Source organism: Salvelinus namaycush, chromosome 7 (assembly GCF_016432855.1).
Source record: "Salvelinus namaycush isolate Seneca chromosome 7, SaNama_1.0, whole genome shotgun sequence".
Taxonomy (NCBI): domain Eukaryota; kingdom Metazoa; phylum Chordata; class Actinopteri; order Salmoniformes; family Salmonidae; genus Salvelinus; species Salvelinus namaycush.
In genome coordinates, this window is record NC_052313.1 from 58,524,976 (window position 1) to 58,535,868 (window position 10,893).

At 39.9% G+C, this 10,893-nt stretch overlaps 1 protein-coding gene across 3 annotated transcripts; it reads left to right on the plus strand.

Annotated features, from left to right (window-relative positions):
• Window positions 1-429: 429 nt before the first annotated feature.
• On the plus strand, window positions 430-9,247 carry LOC120051523 (cobalamin trafficking protein CblD-like). Of its 3 annotated transcripts, none has more exons than XM_038998442.1 (8): window positions 430-492; window positions 1,045-1,083; window positions 1,207-1,354; window positions 3,110-3,330; window positions 3,516-3,624; window positions 3,875-3,993; window positions 8,009-8,095; window positions 8,273-9,247. In XM_038998442.1, the coding sequence occupies exons 2-8, from the start codon at window positions 1,075-1,077 to the stop codon at window positions 8,486-8,488; spliced, it is 909 nt and encodes a 302-aa protein (XP_038854370.1). In that variant the 5' UTR covers window positions 430-492; window positions 1,045-1,074; the 3' UTR covers window positions 8,489-9,247. The 3 variants fall into 3 exon arrangements, with proteins under 3 accessions (XP_038854370.1, XP_038854369.1, XP_038854371.1); XM_038998441.1 differs by lacking the exon at window positions 430-492 and adding an exon at window positions 499-785; XM_038998443.1 differs by lacking the exons at window positions 430-492; window positions 8,009-8,095 and adding an exon at window positions 499-785.
• Window positions 9,248-10,893: the final 1,646 nt, after the last annotated feature.

Below are 10,893 nucleotides of genomic sequence, written 5' to 3' on the forward strand. Positions count from 1 at the left end.
GGAAAAGACCTCCGGATTGTATGAGTTCTGAGATTTTAATAATGGATTATAACAAGGGAGGCTGCAATAATACATCTCTATGGGAGGTCAAGCCTACAGCTCAGTGGGAGACGGATGGATGGTGAATGGAGTCACTGATTATAATTATTTCCAATACCCTAATAGATATGCCTTAGCTGTCGAGTAGTATATTACTTACTGTGCAGAGGTCTAGTAATCAGTAGACTACTTTTTTTGTGATTATAGCTATCACAATTTCAACAAGGTTATTTTATAGAACAGCAGTCGACCTCGGTAGGCGTTTCCCATTATATATTTTTTTAAATAAATGTTCCTGATTCGTGTAGATATGCTGCCATCTGACGGACATCCTCTGATAACACATGCAATCAAAAAGCTCGGTTTGTCCCTCGTCGTATACTGTTCTCAAATCATGTGAACTCGCGTACGTGCGGACGTGCTGCAGCGTGAACTATAGAGTCGTCTGATTAGGTAAGAACATGATGTTCCTTTACATAACAGCACACATTCACTCGAATATTTCAGGAACGTAACGCATGTCATCGTGTTGTAATGGTGTATGTTTACATTGAAATGTAACTTTGAAAACTATGAAATTATCATCGCAAACTTACGTCTGTCGCGAACGAGAAGTGAGAGTGCAGCCGATCAAAACAAACAAGACTGGACTTGTCAGCTCTTTCAGCTACCAAGCTAATTAGCATAGCTAGGCTGTCTGTCATTGCCAGTTGTCAACAACAACACTAGTTAGCTGTATCGAATACGTATGTATCATCTTGTTTTTGTCCCTTTTAACTTGCTAGATAGTCAAAAGCATAGCAGTAAGCAACAATTATGACGCAATCGCTAAGGCAACACTCATAGTATATAACCGTACAAGCTAACTTGCAATATATCAACTTCACGTTTGATCAATTCAATTATAATTCCCACTGTCTGCTGTATTCTGTCTGTCTGCATGGTTTATTAGATGACATATTATGTAATGTCACACATGTAGTATTCATCTTTCCACATCTTCAGGTGTAAAACTAGTGACAGAGGGCCACCAGGATGACTAGTGTAAGTACTATACATTACAACATATAATAGACGGTAATGTAATAGTATTGTGGTATAATAATAATACTGTAGCTAGGGTGCTTGACGCTTTTTCTCTGATTGATTTGATTAATAACCGTGTAGGTGCTGTGTGGCCGAGCCCGGCTGGTGATAACCCAGTCGTCAGGGCGTCAGGCCCTAGCTGCACTCAGGGTGGGCTGGATACGAACCTTCTCAGCTGCTGGTTCTGATGAGCCTTATTTTGTCGTGCCACGAGGGGACTCAGACTCAGGTAGGCTACTGCTATATCAACCACAACACCGATAACGCTGGTTCATTTGTTATTTTCGACTAACTGTGACCAATATTTTGGTATTTTGGCCTGTGCGTTTTTTAATTATGAATTGTAATTACAGTGAATTCGGAAAGTATTCCGACCCCTTCCCATTTTCCACATTTTGTTACGTTACAGCCTTATTCTAAAATGTATTATATTTAAAAAATCTCATCAAACTACACACAATACCACATCATGACAAAGCGAAGGTTACATTTTTTGGGTGCAAATTCATACAAAAACAGAAATACCTTATTTACATAAGTATTCAGACCCTTTGCTATGAGACTCAAAATTGAGCTCAGGTGCATCCTGTTTCCATTGATCATCCTTGAGATGTTTCTACTACTTGATTGGAGTCCACATGTGGTAAATTCAATTGATTGGACATGATTTGGAAAGGCACACACCTGTCTATATAAGGTCCTACAGTTGACAGTACATGTCAGAGCAAAAACCAAGCCATGAGGTCGAAGGACTTGTCCGTAGAGCACTGAGACAGGATCGTGTCGAGGCACAGATCTGGAGAAGGGTACCAAAAAATGTATGCAGCATTGAAGGTCCCCAAAAACACAGTGGCCTCCATCATTCTTAAATGGAAGAAGTTTGGAACCACCAAGACTCTTCCTAGAGATGGCCGCCCGGCCAAACTGAGCAATCGGGGGAGAAGGGCCTTGGTCAGGGAGGCGACCAAGAACCCGATGGTCACTCTGACAGCGCTCCAGAGTTCCTTTGTGGAGATGGGAGAAGCTTCCAGAAGGACAACCATCTCTGCAGCACTCCACCAATCAGGCCTTTATGGTAGAGTGGCCAGACAGAAGCCACTCCTCAGTAAGACACATGAAAGTCCGCTTGGAGTTTGACAAAAGGCACCTAAAGGACTCACAGACCATGAGACACAAGATTCTCTGGTCTGATGAAAACAAGATTGAACTATTTGGCCTGTGGGGATGTTTTTCAGTGGCAAGGACTGGGAGACTTTCGAGGGAAAGATGAACGGAGAAAAGTACAGCGAGATCCTTGATGAAAATCTTCTGAAGAGCACTCAGGACCTCAAACTGGGGCGAAGGTTCACCTTCCAACAGGACAATGACCCTAAGCACACAGACAAGACAACGCAGGAGTGGCTTCGGGACAAGTCTCTGAATGCTCTTGAGTGGCCCAGCCAGAGCCCGGACTTGAACCCGATCAAACATCTCTGGAGAGACCTGAAAATAGCTGTGCAGCGACGCTCGATATATCTAACCTGACAGAGCTTGAGAGGATCTGCAGAGAAAATGGGAGAAACTCCCTAAATACAGGTGTGCCAAGCTTGTAGCGTCATACCCAAGAAGACTCAAGGCTGTAATCGCTGCCAAAGGTGCTTCAACAAAGTACTGAGTAAAGGGTCTGATATTTCAGTTTTTTATTTGTAATATATTTGCAAAAAAAAAAAAAAACGTTTTTGCTTTGTCATTATGGGTTATTGTGTGTAGATTGATGAGGGGGAAAACAATTTAATCAATTTTAGAGTAAGGCTGTGACGTAACAAGATGTGGAAAAAGTTATGGGGTCTGAATACTTTCCGAATACACTGTATGCATTAAACATTCAATTATGAGAAAATGATCTCACACTTTACATAAATATAGCAACTGTTAGGCAGAAAATACATTGTCAAATTTGTCAGATTTAACATTATTGTAAAATACTCCTCTTTCTCCCTACCAGGCCCTAGGACAGTATGGCCTGATGAGAACATGGGACCGTTTGGCCCCCAGGACCAGCGGTTCCAGTTGCCAGGTAACTCGGGCTTTGACTTTCACCTGGAAGGCATGGCAGACCAGAGGATTAAAGGCCCAGTCCACAGGACGGTACCTGATGTTCTGACTGCTGCTACTAGCAACGAGAGACATGAGTTTGTAATGGCCCAGTTTGTCAGCGAGTTTCAGGTAAATACGTCACTCACAGTAACTCCTTAACTAAACAAAATGTGTCCTTATTCCTTTGTAAATAAACATGGATATTATTCTTAAACATTGCAAAAATATATTTATATCATTTAATAAAAACATTTCTATTATGTTTCATACTGGTAGAGTTATATGTTGAATACTTAGATGTTTCATCTTTGTAGGTCAACAGTGGTCCCATGTTATGGAGGAGCGTCCGCAAGGCAGAGCACTACTTTGATCAGCCCAATGTGAACTGTTCTATACAGACCTGTCCTGAGCTGCTGAAGAAAGGTAGCGCTTTTTATTAGCATGGTGTTAGAATACTTATCATAACATTAACTATTCATGTAATGTTTTATCAACCGCAATCCACACACGTCAGATAGTTTATATTGCATACAGCCAGGTCCACTAGGGGGAAGTAACGTCATTGCTAATGTCACTAATGTTGTCCAAGTGGGTGATAGCTGACTTTTCTGTAGGCCTATTGGCTAGCTAGCAGTTGAATGTGTAACAAATGTCTGTTTATTTCCTCTGTTAGAGTTTGAATCCTATTTCCCCTCGGCCCCAGCCAGCGCCATCACTGTTGTCACGGTGAAACACACGAGATGTGAGGTGATCGACAAAGAAGTGATCGACAGAGAACAGCTACTGCACAAAGTGAGTTAGAGCTCCATGTCTACTGGTTGTTTCCCATTGATATGGATTCAGTGATACTCATTTCAGTCAATTATTCTGGCATCACTTTTTGGTTGTAGGCCTGCGTACTTATTGAAGGCCTTACTCTGTACCTCCCCTTTATTGGTGAACTGTTTTCTTGTCTGTTAACTGTCAGTTAGTTTGACTACTGACATACTGGATGTTTTCTGTTATTAACTTTAGTTTGACTCCTGACAACATACTGGATGTTTCCTGTTGTTTCAGTTAGTTTGACTACTGACAACATACTGGATGTTTCCTGTTGTTTCAGTTAGTTTGACTACTGACAAGATACTGGATGTTTCCTGTTGTTTCAGTTAGTTTGACTACTGACAACATACTGGATGTTTCCTGTTGTTTCAGTTAGTTTGACTACTGACAACATACTGGATGTTTCCTGTTGTTTCAGTTAGTTTGACTACTGACAAGATACTGGATGTTTCCTGTTGTTTCAGTTAGTTTGACTACTGACAAGATACTGGATGTTTCCTGTTGTTTCAGTTAGTTTGACTACTGACAACATACTGGATGTTTCCTGTTGTTTCAGTTAGTTTGACTACTGACATACTGGATGTTTCCTGTTGTTTCAGTTAGACTACTGACAACATACTGGATGTTTCCTGTTTCAGTTAGTTTGACTCCTGACAACATACTGGATGTTTCCTGTTTCAGTTAGTTTGACTACTGACATACTGGATGTTTCCTGTTGTTTCAGTTAGTTTGACTCCTGACAACATACTGGATGTTTCCTGTTGTTTCAGTTAGTTTGACTCCTGACAAGATACTGGATGTTTCCTGTTGTTTCAGTTAGTTTGACTCCTGACAACATACTGGATGTTTCCTGTTGTTTCAGTTAGTTTGACTACTGACAAGATACTGGATGTTTCCTGTTGTTTCAGTTAGTTTGACTACTGACATACTGGATGTTTCCTGTTGTTTCAGTTAGTTTGACTACTGACAAGATACTGGATGTTTCCTGTTTCAGTTAGTTTGACTACTGACATACTGGATGTTTCCTGTTGTTTCAGTTAGTTTGACTACTGACAAGATACTGGATGTTTCCTGTTGTTTCAGTTAGTTTGACTCCTGACAACATACTGGATGTTTCCTGTTGTTTCAGTTAGTTTGACTACTGACAACATACTGGATGTTTCCTGTTGTTTCAGTTAGTTTGACTACTGACAACATACTGGATGTTTCCTGTTGTTTCAGTTAGTTTGACTACTGACAAGATACTGGATGTTTCCTGTTGTTTCAGTTAGTTTGACTACTGACAAGATACTGGATGTTTCCTGTTGTTTCAGTTAGTTTGACTCCTGACAACATACTGGATGTTTCCTGTTGTTTCAGTTAGTTTGACTCCTGACAACATACTGGATGTTTCCTGTTGTTTCAGTTAGTTTGACTACTGACATACTGGATGTTTCCTGTTGTTTCAGTTAGACTACTGACAACATACTGGATGTTTCCTGTTTCAGTTAGTTTGACTCCTGACAACATACTGGATGTTTCCTGTTGTTTCAGTTTGACTACTGACAACATACTGGATGTTTCCTGTTGTTTCAGTTTGACTCCTGACAACATACTGGATGTTTCCTGTTGTTTCAGTTTGACTACTGACAACATACTGGATGTTTCCTGTTTCAGTTAGTTTGACTCCTGACAACATACTGGATGTTTCCTGTTGTTTCAGTTAGTTTGACTACTGACAAGATACTGGATGTTTCCTGTTTCAGTTAGTTTGACTCCTGACAACATACTGGATGTTTCCTGTTGTTTCAGTTTGACTACTGACAACATACTGGATGTTTCCTGTTTCAGTTAGTTTGACTCCTGACAAGATACTGGATGTTTCCTGTTGTTTCAGTTAGTTTGACTACTGACAAGATACTGGATGTTTCCTGTTTCAGTTAGTTTGACTCCTGACAACATACTGGATGTTTCCTGTTGTTTCAGTTTGACTACTGACAACATACTGGATGTTTCCTGTTTCAGTTAGTTTGACTCCTGACAAGATACTGGATGTTTCCTGTTGTTTCAGTTAGTTTGACTACTGACAAGATACTGGATGTTTCCTGTTGTTTCAGTTAGTTTGACTCCTGACAAGATACTGGATGTTTCCTGTTTCAGTTAGTTTGACTACTGACAAGATACTGGATGTTTCCTGTTGTTTCAGTTAGTTTGACTACTGACAAGATACTGGATGTTTCCTGTTGTTTCAGTTAGTTTGACTCCTGACAACATACTGGATGTTTCCTGTTGTTTCAGTTAGTTTGACTACTGACAAGATACTGGATGTTTCCCGTTTCAGTTAGTTTGACTACTGACAACATACTGGATGTTTCCTGTTGTTTCAGTTAGTTTGACTCCTGACAAGATACTGGATGTTTCCTGTTGTTTCAGTTAGTTTGACTACTGACAAGATACTGGATGTTTCCTGTTTCAGTTAGTTTGACTCCTGACAACATACTGGATGTTTCCTGTTGTTTCAGTTAGTTTGACTCCTGACAAGATACTGGATGTTTCCTGTTGTTTCAGTTAGTTTGACTCCTGACAAGATACTGGATGTTTCCTGTTTCAGTTAGTTTGACTCCTGACAAGATACTGGATGTTTCCTGTTGTTTCAGTTAGTTTGACTACTGACAAGATACTGGATGTTTCCTGTTTCAGTTAGTTTGACTCCTGACAACATACTGGATGTTTCCTGTTGTTTCAGTTAGTTTGACTACTGACAAGATACTGGATGTTTCCTGTTTCAGTTAGTTTGACTCCTGACAACATACTGGATGTTTCCTGTTGTTTCAGTTAGTTTGACTACTGACAACATACTGGATGTTTCCTGTTTCAGTTAGTTTGACTCCTGACAACATACTGGATGTTTCCTGTTTCAGTTAGTTTGACTACTGACAACATACTGGATGTTTCCTGTTTCAGTTAGTTTGACTCCTGACAACATACTGGATGTTTCCTGTTGTTTCAGTTAGTTTGACTCCTGACAAGATACTGGATGTTTCCTGTTGTTTCAGTTAGTTTGAATACTGACAACATACTGGATGTTTCCTGTTGTTTCAGTTAGTTTGACTACTGACAAGATACTGGATGTTTCCTGTTGTTTCAGTAAGTTTGACTACTGACAAGATACTGGATGTTTCCTGTTTCAGTTAGTTTGACTACTGACATACTGGATGTTTCCTGTTGTTTCAGTTAGTTTGACTCCTGACAACATACTGGATGTTTCCTGTTTCAGTTAGTTTGACTCCTGACAACATACTGGATGTTTCCTGTTGTTTCAGTTAGTTTGACTCCTGACAAGATACTGGATGTTTCCTGTTGTTTCAGTTAGTTTGACTCCTGACAAGATACTGGATGTTTCCTGTTTCAGTTAGTTTGACTCCTGACAAGATACTGGATGTTTCCTGTTGTTTCAGTTAGTTTGACTACTGACAAGATACTGGATGTTTCCTGTTTCAGTTAGTTTGACTCCTGACAACATACTGGATGTTTCCTGTTGTTTCAGTTAGTTTGAATACTGACAACATACTGGATGTTTCCTGTTGTTTCAGTTAGTTTGACTACTGACAAGATACTGGATGTTTCCTGTTTCAGTTAGTTTGACTACTGACATACTGGATGTTTCCTGTTGTTTCAGTTAGTTTGACTCCTGACAACATACTGGATGTTTCCTGTTTCAGTTAGTTTGACTACTGACAAGATACTGGATGTTTCCTGTTGTTTCAGTTAGTTAGACTACTGACAAGATACTGGATGTTTTCAGTTAGTTTGAGTACTGACAGGTACTGGATGTTTTCAGTTAGTTAGACTACTGACAGGTACTGGATGTTTTCAGTTAGTTTGACTACTGACAGGTACTAGATGTTTTCAGTTAGTTTGACTACTGACAAGATACTGGATGTTTTCAGTAATATCAGTTAGTTTGTGTACTGACATATAATGGATGTGTTCTGTTATTCCCCAGTTTGTCAGTGGTGCTAAGGAAATCTGCTTTGCTCTGTGGACAGCTGGCTTCTGGGCTGACTTCATTGACCCCTCATCAGGATCAGCTGTTAGTTGTTCTCCTACCTGTTTTGTTTGTTTATTAATTGTTTATGTCAAAATATCTATATAATGTGTAATACATATGTACTGTTTACTGTACTTCATCAATCTGAGATGTTTTCCAGGAGACGTATGTAGTCTTCAAGACACCCACATCACATCATTCCTTTGTCTTGTCCCACAGTTCTTTGGATCTCACTCCAACCACCCACTACTCAAAGAGGAGGAGTGGAGCCGTCTAGGTTTCCATATCGAGGCCTCTGGATCCTGCACAGTTATCCGTCACGTCCTGAGGGGAACACCTACGTTTGTTGGAACTGTTTTCACTACCGCACCTGCTAACAGTCAAGTCATGGAAAGACTTCAAGGCCAGTCAAGTGCATTTGAAGACAGGGACTAGTTTTTATATTTAGTTATCACCATGTGAGAATGATGTATCTCACTATCCAAAAGACTGCTTGTGCCCTGACCCCTGTTTGTTCACTTTGGATTGTTTTGGAGGAATACCCTTACCCATAATGCCGTTGTCTTCACCACACCAGCATGGAGAGGAAGTTCTAATGGGTTGTTGTCTTCAGACACATGCCTAACTATGTTAACCTGGTCCCAGATCTGTTTGTGTTGTTCTGTTAGTGCTGGCTTGCCAAAGTTGGTAAGAGGACACAAACAGATCTGGGACCAGGCTATATAACTATGTACTTGGAAGTAGACCGGTAGGTTGCGTACAGTACTTCTGCGATCTATCGTTGACTCTGATGATATCATAAAGACTTGACTGAGGAAGATCCCTTTGGCAGCTGTGTTTAAACACCCAATAAACCACCTAGCTACCTTTGACTGGGGGCCCTTTTTCTGGCCTTAGCGCTGCAGATCCGCGCGATATAACTCCAAAGGCAATGTTCCGCATTCACGGTAAACGCTGCATAGATCAGTTCAATCTGAAATAATCTTTACGTTTCTATCGTGCTGTAACACTCAAATTCAGCACTACGGATTGAATCTAGTCTAATATAGTTAAGACTTTCAGACTAATCTAGTGTCTACAGAGTATTGCTACTGTACAGGGTTTTCCTTCACTTGCACAATGGGAATAGAAATATGGTGTCTGTTGTACGTTTCTACCATAATGAATTAAAATGTCTATGTTGCTGGTATGGTACGCACATCATTCAGTCATTTAATTATTCAATCATCTAATGTATGTAAGAAAGTAGCGACTTGCTAGGCACCACACAACACTAAACAAAATTATGAATAGCTAATCCAAAAGAGATTTTCAGTTTGTCCTCCGTCCTCCTTACATACGATTAGAAATGTAGACAATGCAATTAACTCTGCTAATTTCCCAGCGCTAATTAGGGAACACAAACACTAGGAGAAATTGAAATGAATATGCCTGGCCTTGAGGTAATGCGTTACTCTGCATCTCAGTGCTAGAGGTGTCACTACAGACCCTGGTTCGAATCCAGGCTGTATCTCAACTGGCCGTGATTGTGAGCCCCATAAAAATATATGACTTCTGGTCCTTCTCTTTTAGTAAAGTGTTTCCAGGACAAGGAGTATGTTGTTTGGGTAAGAGAAACATCTCATTTCACACCTCTAAAAACTTTAGGCTAAACACTGATTTGAGGACTGATGGGTTTGGTTTGGAGCTGTGACCATCCAGTCTGTCGGCCAGAATCGGATAAAGAAAGTCCTTTAAAATGAACACCCCTGCAGCTTAACATAATGTCCTTCACAAGGCTTTTAAACTACACCTCCTGAACGCAGAGGGTCTGAGAAAGACATTGCTTTCCTCTCCAGGAAGTAAAAAGGTAGAGAGGTGAGAGAAAGAGAGGGGTGTTAGAATGGTCCTTTTTTTCTGCACCTCTAAGCTCCAAACCTTTTGTTGTATTTCTGCCAAATGTTACCTTAACTGTGAAACTTTACCGCAGTCTGACTCCACACGCCTGACTCCACATCTAAAATATCTTGCATTCCACAAACTACACTATCTGGTTATGTGGATACTGTTTATACTGTAGAAACAACATATTCAGGCAAACAATACATTTAATGGTAAACACAATGTATACCAAACCTGGTCTAATACATTTAATGGTGAACACAATGTATACCAAACCTGGTCTAATACATTTAATGGTAAACACAATGTATACCAAACCTGGTCTAATACATTTAATGGTGAACACAATGTATACCAAACCTGGTCTAATACATTTAATGGTGAACACAATGTATACCAAACCTGGTATAATACATTTAATGGTGAACACAATGTATACCACACTTGGTATATGGGATCTGTACAGGATGTTTAGACCATCATGCTAAAGACGACATGCTAATCAATAAGTGCCAACCTTTCTATAGGACAGAACTGTAAGAAATACAGAAACTTGTTGCCACATTGTAGTGTAATGGTTGACGTCATATCTTCCACAGCCAGATAGCCAATGGGTTGAGAGGAAATGATCAGTCATCAGTCTCATGGGTATGGTGGGCACACAGCCTCAACCAACCACAAGACTCCAGGAACAAAAACACTGCACTGCAACCTAGTTCACTTTTCATTCTACCTGAATCTAATGTTAACTACAGGTATTTAACAATTGTTAAATGTATTATACAAAATAAATACTATGTACATATTACATACTGCACATAGAATCCAGTACATATAACAGGAGAACTTATTGTGATGAGACAAAATCTAGAAGATTCCATCAATACTGTCTCGGTTAAAAAAAGAGGATAAATTAAACAACAGAGTAACTTCATAAAATTATAACACCAAATATCTGG

Coding starts and splice junctions, on each gene's coding strand:
- LOC120051523 (XM_038998442.1), top strand. Junction 1,355..3,109: donor ACGAGGGGACTCAGACTCAG/GTAGGCTACTGC, acceptor TCTCCCTACCAG/GCCCTAGGACAGTATGGCCT. Junction 3,625..3,874: donor TCCTGAGCTGCTGAAGAAAG/GTAGCGCTTTTT, acceptor TTCCTCTGTTAG/AGTTTGAATCCTATTTCCCC.